We start from the raw sequence: 11,874 nt of genomic DNA, 5'->3' as shown, positions 1-11,874 counted from the left end.
AAAAAAAAAAAAAATGACATAAAGCTAGAAAAAAAAAAACAAAAAACAAAAAATGTCAAAAAAAGTAAAAGAAGTTGTTGTTAATGGACACCTTGCAGTATCTGTTAACACAACTCTAATTTATTTTTATTTTTTTGGTAAACTTGTACAAAAATATATTATATGCAGTGGAATATTGATTATAGAAGTTTGTTAATATGTTTATACAATATTAAATTATTATTTGTAACTTATTAATAATATAAACAAGCCTATTCGTAGTAAAGATTCATAAGATTATAAAAGAGGTAAAACATTTTAATCATGATTTTAATATATATATATATATATATATATTTATGAAGAAAGAGTTAATCACTTAACTCCTGAACAAACTTGAGTTTGCTTAGCAAGAAAATAAGTCAAATTTGAACATGCAATTTGATAACGAGCTCAAACTTGAGTCAAGTTAAAAAAATATAATAAAAACTTTTAATATTTTGACTTGACTGATTTACAGTCCTGAACATCTGAAACCAAATTCAATTTCACATCCATGATGAGTTGTAGACATTTTCTGTTCATCCGTGTTTAGATATATCCAAACTTTTTGATTGATCGATCGCATCGTATTATTCGAATAAGTCAAAAAGTCATGAAAATGGGTCTCACTGAAATATCGATGATGTTATAAACTTGCTTCTTGGAAGTTCTTGTTAAACCTCGAAAATGACCAAATTGTCCAAAACTTTTGAAGCAGAGGGAATCATCCATTGATTCCAGTGGAAGCAACGTGAAAAATCAGTAATGACCCACCAACGGAAAGCTTAGTAAAAAAAAACACGTGCAAAACCCGTGACCAATTAAATTCAATCAAGAGCCGCCTCTTTAGAAGGATATTACATCCATACATAGTAGATTAGTAGTAGTAATCTGCATTCTGTAATAGTATTACCCATACCCATGCAGTGACGTCTCACCCATTCGTAACACTCACCGAAGATGCCGGGGGAGGGGGACCCACACATAACCACGCTTCCACGTGTACATTTCAGTCAGCTAATCATCACCAACTCATCACCACCTGTGGAATTTAGCACACAAAGCAGTAACTAACACCATTTGCATCCAACAATACAAAATTAAATAATTAAAAAAAATAAAAAATAAAAAAACTCAATTTTACCTATCACAATTCCAAAATCATTTGTATCCATTAAGTTATAAATGTGTAAATTTACAAAATTGTTCTAACAATCATATAAATTTATATTAACATGGTTTATTTCACGTTTAGTTTTTTATTTCTTTTTTACATATTACGCGGATGAAGGAAATAAATAAATGATTGTTATTGTGTATAGTGTTAAAATAAATAATGTAAGGACGCGATTCGTGGCGGATCATAACAGTGTCGGATTCGCACGTGAAAAGGTCCCTAACAACATCATTTGTAGAGCGTGGGTTTGGAAGGCTAGGCCTTGATCGATAGGCGGTGGGTTTTTCGCGGTGTTCGTACCAGTTTAAGTTTTCCTACACCCCTGGAGTCTTTCTCCTGGAGGTGGGCTGGGAGGCTCTGGTTTTTGGCCATTTTTCCCAACCCCTTCTTTAGGTTACTTATTTTTCCTTTTATACTCGCCTGCGTCCACTGTCCTTCGCCCACGTATGGGGTCAACCTTTCCAAAATTGATACTTGTCCCATCAGCCCATATTCAAAGTCGTTGGGGGTGGTTGTAAAAGCCTAAGACTGCGGATCTGTCAGGTTCAGAGCATTGAATGGCAGTGAGAGCAGCTTTCCCTGGATATTTTAGATCTTTCGCCCTGATTTCGGTCCTATACCGTTTTTACCCTTCCTTCAGGGGGGGGGACTTTGGGTCTGCCGAGGACTGAGCCGTCCTCGGCGATATCCACAGGCTATTTTGTCGAGCTTGGGCCATCGGATTTTCCCCAGGTAGATGGGTCTGGCCCGTAAATCATTTGGGCCCCACAATAGCCCCTCAAAACCCGGCTGTCCAACCTCTTGGTTGGAAAGGGGGGTTTTGGTGATGCCAAACCTCTTCCTACGGCCCAATCAATTTGGCCTTTTAATAATGCTGGCGGCTCCTCATCTATCCAAGAAATGCGCCGGTCTATGAGGCAGCCTTTTGATTTCGCGCTTGATGCGCTCTTATCGTTTGGGTATGCCAAAACGTGCTTTTAATGACCACTATTTACGAGACTGCTTTAATTCGGCAGTTTGTTTTGATGGGGTGGGGAAACGGAACCGGCATGTTCGTGTTGGCAGATTCCTTTGGATATCTGAACCTATTAAATGTCTCCCGCTCCACCCTCAGTATAAGAAGGAAAGGCGGAGGTTATTGTTTTTGTAAAGAATTCCTTCTCATCTTTCTGAGATTTGAAATATTTGGCCTCCCCGAGGGTTCATTTTACCCACTGGTCCACAAACTAAATCGTGATACACTTTATCATAACAACGAGTGATGCAGGAGCCAAACCCCTCCCATAGACGCCATGTTCTAATAAAGCTCCTTATGGCTCGATCGGGACAGGGATGGCGAAGACTCAAAATCAACCTCACCCTTCTTTCAATCAAAATCCGAAGCAGGGACTCGTCACGTCAAACTTTCGGCGTGACTGAGTCGAGAACACCCATCATCAGTACCCACCGCTCTCCTATGAGCATACCTAGTATGGCTCCAGTGTGTTGGGAGTCAGGATCGAGGCCGGGACTAAGCGTCTCTACTTCTTCCTCTCTTCCTTCACTGGAGCTATTCTCCATCTCCCTTTCTTAGTCTTCCCAGCACCAGTTCCATCCTGGTGCTTTCACTTCTCCCTCTTTTGCTCCTTTTTCTTTCTTTTCATCTCTTCTCTCTTCTTCTCCTCCTTCTTTACTCATGTCCTCCATCTTCTTCATTCATCTCTTCCATCTTCTTCATTGATTTCTTCCTTACTATTTCCCTCTCCGCCATTTCTTCCCAAAGAAGGTTCTTATCATTATATGAGCAGTATCGAGGCAAAGATTGGAGAGACTTTGAAAACGAGTTTAGAAGACGCCTGGGAGTTTAGTTATCTGTACTACGGATGTAACTATCGCTTAGGCAGTTCGCATTTTGTATAGGCTCGTTCGAGCCCTTCTTTGTACATTGTAATAATTTTTCGTATTAATAAAAATCGTTGTTATTTTATTTCGCATGCTTTGTCTCTATGCTTTTTTTTTCTTTTGGATCTACAAACGCTGCTCGGCATATTAATATAGCATCTAAATCAATGACGGCTAAGACCAAAAGATTTGATAATAAAAAGACGTCGCCATAACTTTAATAGAAATGCTTGACATAATAGGGCCGATCAGTGAAGAGTAATACTTACCCCATGCTAGTCGAGGAGAGAAACGAAGGCTTGATGTCATGTAAGGAATAACCATTTGAAGATATAGCGCCCACCAAATGAGCGGCCTTTTTATATGACTTAGTGCTGGGGCTTTCCACCCCCTTCCTTACACCTTTATTGGTCTTAACCTTTTATGGTGTTTAAGCCGTGGATGAAGTGACCTGACATTTTTACCAAGTAACCCATCTTACGGGATTCAAACCTTTTCTTATCCAAGTATTTGGTTTCCCCATTGGCTTGGGTCCGAGGACCATACAAGGCCTTGGTTCTGTCCAAAACTTGTAATTTTTATAATTTTTTGTACTTGGTTTCCCCATAGGCTTGGGTCCGAGGACCATACAAGGCCTTGGTTCTGTCCAAAACTTGTAATTTTTATAATTTTTTGTACTTGGTTTCCCCATAGGCTCGGGTCCGAGGACCATACAAGGCCTTGGTTCTGTCCAAAACTTGTAATTTTTATAATTTTTTGTACTTGGTTTCCCCATAGGCTTGGGTCCGAGGACCATACAAGGCCTTGGTTCTGTCCAAAACTTGTAATTTTATAATTTTTTGTAACTTGGTTTCCCCATAGGCTTAGGTCCGAGGACCATACAAGACCTTGGTTCTGTCCAAAACTTGTAATTTTATAATTTTTTGTACTTGGTTTCCCATAGGCTTGGGTCCGAGGACCATACAAGCCTTGGTTTTGTCCAAAACTTGTAATTTTTATAATTTTTTGTACTTGGTTTCCCCATAGGCTTGGGTCTGAGGACCATACAAGGCCTTGGTTCTGTCCAAAACTTGTAATTTTTATAATTTTTTGTACTTGGTTTCCCCATAGGCTTGGGTCCAAGGACCATACAAGGCCTTGGTTCTGTCCCTGGGCCCATATGCTGAACGGGCCTGGGCCGCGAATTTACTGGGCCCACAAATTAAGAGGTGTTTCCATAACCTTTGATCACGTGGTACCTTTTGGCGTCCCAGTGTTCGAGGTGCACCCTCTCGAGACTCCTTTATCCTCAGGGTTGCAGACGACGTTGGAAATCGAGCCAGAGACATTTTGTCTGTAGCGTTCCTTGGGACGCTGCGCGAATTAAATGCCATCGGTTTACTTCTGGGTATAAATGGGATAGGGGATCACTTTACTTGCACATGAACTCTCCCGTTCCCTTCAGAACTATATTTCTTCCATATCCGCGATCTCTCTTTCTAGTGCCACTGCCCCAAAGCAAGATGTTTGAGGCTTGGATAGGGATGAAAGGTCTCCGCGTGCTTCAGAGGCACCGAATCCTCAAGGTGATATGGTATGGACAAGGATGGCACAGATTCAAGCCAGTCCTCCGCCTTGACAGGAGGAAGATGGTATTCCTCCTTCTTTTAGTCAAAATCCGAAGCAGGTTCTGGTCATGCCAGATTTTTGGTATGTCAGAAAAAGGAATTTCCGCCATCAGCGCCGTCTGCCTTGTAGCAGGCAAATTTTTGCGGGGGCTTCCCAACTTCCGGCTCCCTACACCTTTTCTGTAGATGGTGTTAGCCTGAGGTCAGGTTTCCTGCACCTTTTCTGTACCGGTGCAGGCCCCAAGTTGGGTTCTTTTGCTGCCTGAGTTATGGGCGTGCAAAAGCATGGAGGGGGAATAAGGTCTCGAGGCAGTAGCCGACCTCTCCTCTGAACTGCCTCCTCGGCTTTATCTTTACTCTCTTGTATTCTTCATTACTTACGTAGTTAGCTTCGATGTAGGCTTTGTTTCAGCTTTCCATTGTACACTGTAGTGTTCCTTTGTCTTAATAAAATATGTGTTTATTTCTCTATACATATCTTTCTTCTCCGTAACCACTACTTTATGCATGAATATTAAATATGAGTTTGCCCTTAATGATATTCTAGGCAGAGAAAGGCCTTAACACAGATTCCTACTAGTTTAGACTTACAAATATTATCAAACATAACAAGGTTAGTCATCAAATAAATTAAACTCTTGGAACTAACCGGGATAACGGCTGAGTGCTACGCGATGCATACAAGAGCGATGTCCAAGTACGACAAACTCTAAGTAATTCGTCCGAGAGGGTAGCCGAGTAGCGAGGGGCTTTGGTTGTGCTTCTGGATAATATGTTACGCCGTATCGCATCAACCCCTTTGATATTGGGGGATCAGAGGGTGGACCGAGGAATCCGCGCAATCAAGGTATTAACCCATCTGTTAACGCGGAGCTCTCTTCGGATGAATTTTGAGGTTTATGTGCCATAGTTTTTTTTTTTAAAATAGTTGGTTCCCCATCCAGGTAGTTGGTTTCCCCAGAGGCTTGAGTCCGAGGACTATGCAATGCCTTGGTTCTGTCCAAAACCTAGTTTTCCTCATCCAGGTAGTTGGTTTCCCCAGAGGCTTGAGTCCGAGGACTATACAATGCCTTGGTTCTGTCCAAAACCTAGTTTTCCACATCCAGGTAGTTGGTTTCCCCAGAGACTTGAGTCCGTAGACCATGCAATGCCTTGGTTCTGTCCAAAACCTAGTTTTCCACATCCAGGTAGTTGGTTTCTCCAGAGGCTTGAGTCCGTAGACCATGCAATGCCTTGGTTCTGTCCAAAACCTAGTTTTCCACATCCAGGTAGTTGGTTTCCCCAGAGGCTTGAGTCCGTAGACCATGCAATGCCTTGGTTTGTCCAAAACCTAGTTTTCCACATCCAGGTAGTTGGTTTCCCCAGAGGCTTGAGTCCGAGGACTATGCAATGCCTTGGTTCTGTCCAAAACCTAGTTTTCCTCATCCAGGTAGTTGGTTTCCCCAGAGGCTTGAGTCCGAGGACTATGCAATGCCTTGGTTCTGTCCAAAACCTAGTTTTCCACATCCAGGTAGTTGGTTTCCCCAGAGGCTTGAGTCCGTAGACCATGCAATGCCTTGGTTCTGTCCAAAACCTAGTTTTCCACATCCAGGTAGTTGGTTTCCCTAGAGGCTTGAGTCCGTAGACCATGCAATGCCTTGGTTCTGTCCAAAACCTAGTTTTCCACATCCAGGTAGTTGGTTTCCCCAGTGGCTTGAGTCCGTAGACCATGCAATACCTTGATTCTGTCCAAAACCTAGTTTTCTCTTTGTGCGGGGTCTTGGCTCTAGGGGAGTTAGCTCATCAGCCAAGCCCCTAGAGTTTATCCATACGGTTAACGTTACCACGTGCCTAGTTTGCTCTTTACGGGGGACCTTGGCTTTAAGGGAGTTAGCTCCTCAACCAAGCCCCTAGTCAAGAAACGTAGTCCGTAACAGAACTTTGTACTAGAACTCTATAACCAACGATTAGATATAACGAAGAAACTCTATCGACCCACTTCCTATACCAACACACAAGCCTTTCCCACAGACGGCGCCAATTGTAAGGACGCGATTCGTGGCGGACCATAACAGTTTCGGATTCGCACGTGAAAAGGCCCCTAACAACATCATTTGTAGAGCGTGGGTTTGGAAGGCTAGGCCTTGATCGATAGGCGGTGGGTTTTTCGCGGTGTTCGTACCAGTTTAAGTTTTCCTACACTCCTGAGTCTTTCTCCTGGAGGTGGGCTGAGAGGCTCTGGTTTTTGGCCATTTTTCCCAACCCCTTCTTTAGGTTACTTATTTTTCCTTTTATACTCGCCTGCGTCCACTGTCCTTCGCCCACGTATGGGGTCAACCTTTCCAAAATTGATACTTGTCCCATCAGCCCATATTCAAAATCGTTGGGGGTGGTTGTAAAAGCCTAAGACTGCGGATCTGTCAGGTTCAGAGCATTGAATGGCAGTGAGAGCAGCTTTCCCTGGATATTTTAGATCTTTCGCCTTGATTTCGGTCCTATACCGTTTTTACCCTTCCTTCAGGGGGGGACTTTGGGTCTGCCGAGGACTGAGCCGTCCTCGGAGATATCCACAGGCTATTTTGTCGAGCTTGGGCCATAGCCCTCCTCGGCTTGGGCTTTCGGATTTTCCCCAGATAGATGGGTCTGGCCCGTAAATCATTTGGGCCCCACAAATAATATCATACCTGATTTTTTTTTTTTAAGTGAGAATGTAAAATAAATTCACAATTTTTTTTGATCTAGCATATAAAACTCTCTTTTTACACTCACCAATCACGGTACTATTAACCCAAGCCACACATGTATCGGGATAACCGGCACTAGCCTGTTTATCAAACCTATCTCAATCTCTCAAAAACCGGCTATAGCCGGTGGAGTCTGTAAGAAGAATCGTGCCCACTTTCTCAGAGACCCTAATCTTCGTCACCGTATAAAATCCATAGAGGGGAGAAGCTTTGGTTGCTCATTCGAATCAAACCTATCCTCTTAATTTATTTTTTGATGTCACTTTTTGCCATTGGTCTTCGTTGTTATTTACAGTTAAACCACTCGGGTTATGTTAGCTTCTGGTGACTGGGAACCTGAGAGCAGAAGCTCTTCTCCGGCTCTCGGCTTCCCTCGCCTCAGATTCTTCCGGTACCGGCGCTTGAGGTAACCGGTGTTAGACCAAAAAAGAAGAAGAAGAAATTCAAATTTTATAATTGTAAGTATATTATTTTGCTTTATATGCCGAATTCGAAGAGTCACCGTAGAGTACCGGAGGAGAAGAACCGGAGGGGAAAACTAGCGCATAGAGCGTCGTCGTTTCACGGACAAAGTCATCTTACTATGGCGGCGGAGCTTCGCCGGCCGAATACGACGCCGGAACTGCTATCGTACAAGAACGTAGTTGGATCGACGCCGATGGAAGGACGGCCACCGGCGGCGAGGCTGACGAAGTTGTTGTTGAACGTGACGATCCAGGGGAGTCTCGGCCCCGTACAAGTGGTCATGTCGCCGGAATTGACGGTAGGCGATCTCGTCGCCGCCGCAGTGAAGATTTACGCTAAAGAGTGTCGCCGGCCAATCTTGCCGACCACCGATCCGGCCATGTTCGACCTCCACTACTCGCAGTTCAGCTTAGAAAGTAAGAATCTCGTAACAATAGCCGTTGATTGTGTTGTTTTTGGTGACACGTGTGCGGTTACGGTTGGCGGTGTGTTTTATTAATTAATTAATTAATTAAAATTTTATGTGGTGGGGCCAGGTTTGGACAGAGAGGAGAAGCTGATGGCATTGGGATCGAGGAACTTTTTCCTGTGTAACAAAAGGACTGCGTTGGACGGTGGCGTAACGACGTCGTGTTCCACGCAAGCTGAGAAAGATTCAAAGACTGGCTTTGCTTGGCTCAAGTTCATGGATTTCTTGCTGTGATTGATTGTCTTTTTAGCGGATTATAAGCCTTGTAGTATTTGTTTGTTCAAATTATTGGTGTGAAAAAACCGTAGGTCAGAAATAGTTGTCATGTGTGTTAGATTTTGGGGCATTTTCATGGTGTTCCCAACTTTTCTTATTGCTGTTCCTTGTATCATAATAATTAATGATTTGGAACTTGTACAGTTAAAACTTTGGCCAAAATAGTTTTTTTTTATTCCTCAATTACTCTGGCCAATATGCTCCTTATGGATTTTATTTTATTTTATTTTTTAAACAAAGAAGATGCAAAATATCACTAAATTATAAGACTGTTGCATCTTCTTAATTAATTTGATACTTTTTTTTACTTAATATTTAAACATTTGAACCACAACGATCAATCAACGTCTATCACTAAATTATAAAGGCTCTTGCATCTTCTGAATTAATTTGATAATTTTTTTTTACTTAATATTTAAGCATTTGAATCATAACGATCAACGTCACAACGTGCACATGAGAGGTAGGTCAGGTCAACTGCATTATTTCTCATTCTCCATTGCTGTAGTAATTTTCTAGAACCCAGTAATGGATTTTTAGTTAATGATGAGGCCTCAAATTGCTCTATCTGTAAGTTAATCACACTCCTTATTTGTCTTTGATTTTAAAGGCCTTTTTTTTTTTTTTTTTTTTTTTAATTACAGTAGACAATAAGGAAAAATCTCTAGCGTTTTGGTCTCTTCATGTAAGTTGTAATTTTAATAACTCACTAAACTTCCGCTATCAAATCATTTCTCAACGTAATAACCATCTTTGCAACTAAGTTTGCAAGGATGCTTTTGTAGCAAAATGCCTGCAAATTTTAAGTAAGGAGAGGAATGAATCTCTTCTGATATGTTTGGTTGGGGGAAAAGGAAACTATGCTAATGGAAAAGTGAAGGTAGGAAAAAAAAAATAATAAATAAAAAAGGGGATAAAGTAAACTTTAAGCATCCATGATTTTTCATGGCCCCCTCCATAATAGCATCCCAAATTGGGATAAAACAATAATTGGAGAGAAAAAACATTCTTTTACAAATTTGTTATTTCCCCCTTTCAATTAGACAATTACTACGTGTGTTTGTGTATTGTATGTTTTAAAGTATATAAAGAGTATGATGGGGGAATCTTGTATGTTTATACAAAGTTAAATAAATTAAGATGTTTAGTAAACAAATGATTTTAATAAATAAATAACAACATATATTAATCAAATATGATGATTGATGGGGATAAATACAAAGGTTATTCGTACTTGTGTTGCCATCCAAAACACGAGAAAATTATATCAGCTCGTCCAAGAAAAAGAAGAGATAAAAACATGTACATGAATGATCAAGTCATGCAATGAAGGAAACTCTCCATAGACGAGTATATCTACAGACGACATGCACATAGATGAATGAATCATACTTGGTGAGTTTTGTAGAAAATCCTCCATTAGACTCACATGAGAAAAGTATGACACATTGCATGATACGTGGAAGAAATTCCACATATGACTCCCCATGTAACCCATTTTCTTTGTCAACCGCCAACATTACCCATGATGGTGATGCGTCCGAACAAGCAGACTCGCGTCTAAATCTCTATAAAAGGAATAAATTTTATTCTCCCAAGGTAAGTTCCAAACATTCACTATTTTCCATTCTTGTGTCCTAGAGAGAAAACTGACTTAACTATCGGAGGGTCCTCAGCCGGGTCACACCGGTCACCTTTGATAGTTTTTTCTTTCTTTTCAGCTTCTATTAGTGAAGAGACAAGCCTGATGGACGCACTCAAGATAGAATCTGCTTAGAGAAGGTCGTCTTATAGCTAAAAACTGAAAAGGGGGAGGGGGGTTAGACGAATATAATAAAAGATAGAAAACGTTGAGTAGAAAAGAAGCATACCTTCTAGACGAAGGTTCCCTAACTTGCCAGTATAGGGAGGAAATGGATCCCTGCCTACCTCGACTGGATTCCTAGCCCAAAAACCAGAGACGAAGAAGAACTCCGTCTTCCAGTTCATATCAGATGTGTGTAGACACTCGATTTTGCACTTATGATTTAATCAAGGAAGACGATTAGAGTGACCATCCATGTACCCCAAAAATCATGACTACATTATATGCATTAATTCATTTATTGCATATCATAAAAATGATCTTGAGATTCTAATGGTTGCGATGGTATGTCCGGTTTCCAAATCGAACCGTCGGATTGAAAGATATCACGAGATCAAGTTTTCACGGTCTACATACATTGAATGGGGTGAAGCCGATCACGTGTGATTAATTGAAATTAATTTTGATTGGTTAATGATTAAAATTAATTAAATGAATTTATGTGATTGGTGGAGTATTTTTCTTAAAGTGAGATTTGTTGCATGAAATTAAAATAAATAAGCTGATAATATTTAAAAACGGTGGATAATTAGACTTTTAGGATAGTTGTATTCAAAATAATGATTTTAAAAGTCATAATTATCACTTTGGAATGAGGTTTATCATGAAAATAACTCTGAAATTCGTCCAAATACAATCTTAGGGTTGGAAAACACTTTGAAAACGTGCTAATTAAGTAACAGATTTCAGATTCACGTTCCAAGGCACTTTTGGCATAGCAGAACTCAAAATTCAGACTAGGCTATTTCTGGCAAAGTTTTATATAATTGAATTTCCCTTCAGATTTCAAAATTTCAGCTTAATCCAAATTTTTAGTAAAAATATATGATCAAAATACTGAAACTCATTCTGATCTGAAAAATCAGCTTACTCTTATCCAAATCTCCTTTTTTTTTTTTTGGATTTTCCCCATACATTTTTTGCTTATTTTTTAAGTTGATTGGATTTAATTTTTAAGCAAACCTAGCTTATTTACTAAGCAATTAACACCTCTATAAATAGGGGATGCCTCCCAACATTCAGGACCCCTTTTGACATTCTTTTACGCTCTAGGAGAGACACCTTTTAAGACTCTCAAATTTCCCACCCCTCTTTTTTGGTATTCTTTCTTAAACTAGGGTTTTTGGGTTTCAAAGGTAATCGAATAAATTTCTTTGAACCCTAAAATATCCTCTCAAGAAAAAGAAGTGCTCCATGCAAGAGGTTGTTTCTGATAACCCTTTTTTATGCCTCTCTTTTGTCATGCACGTGTGTTTTTTTAGTTTAGTTGTTTCAAATATTAATATCATGAATTATTGGTTTATTTAAAGCATGATCTTGAATATTTTATAATTGTTATGATCTTTTTCTTAATTTCAAAGATCTGCATGTAATCAATTCTTTTTCTTAAA

General features: G+C 40.3%; 1 protein-coding gene across 1 annotated transcript; it reads left to right on the top strand.

Moving 5' to 3' along the window:
* Positions 1–7,615: 7,615 nt before the first annotated feature.
* LOC115962602 (uncharacterized protein At4g22758-like) lies at positions 7,616–8,802 on the top strand. Its single transcript, XM_031081468.1, has 2 exons — positions 7,616–8,290; positions 8,411–8,802. Exons 1-2 carry the CDS (start codon positions 7,891–7,893, stop codon positions 8,575–8,577), a joined length of 567 nt encoding a protein of 188 aa, XP_030937328.1. The 5' UTR covers positions 7,616–7,890; the 3' UTR covers positions 8,578–8,802.
* The last annotated feature ends 3,072 nt before the right edge of the window (positions 8,803–11,874 follow it).

The sequence above is a fragment of the Quercus lobata genome, chromosome 10 (assembly GCF_001633185.2).
Source record: "Quercus lobata isolate SW786 chromosome 10, ValleyOak3.0 Primary Assembly, whole genome shotgun sequence".
Lineage (NCBI taxonomy): Eukaryota > Viridiplantae > Streptophyta > Magnoliopsida > Fagales > Fagaceae > Quercus > Quercus lobata.
Note: the sequence above shows the minus strand (reverse complement) of the source record. Positions and strands in the feature narration are given on the sequence as shown.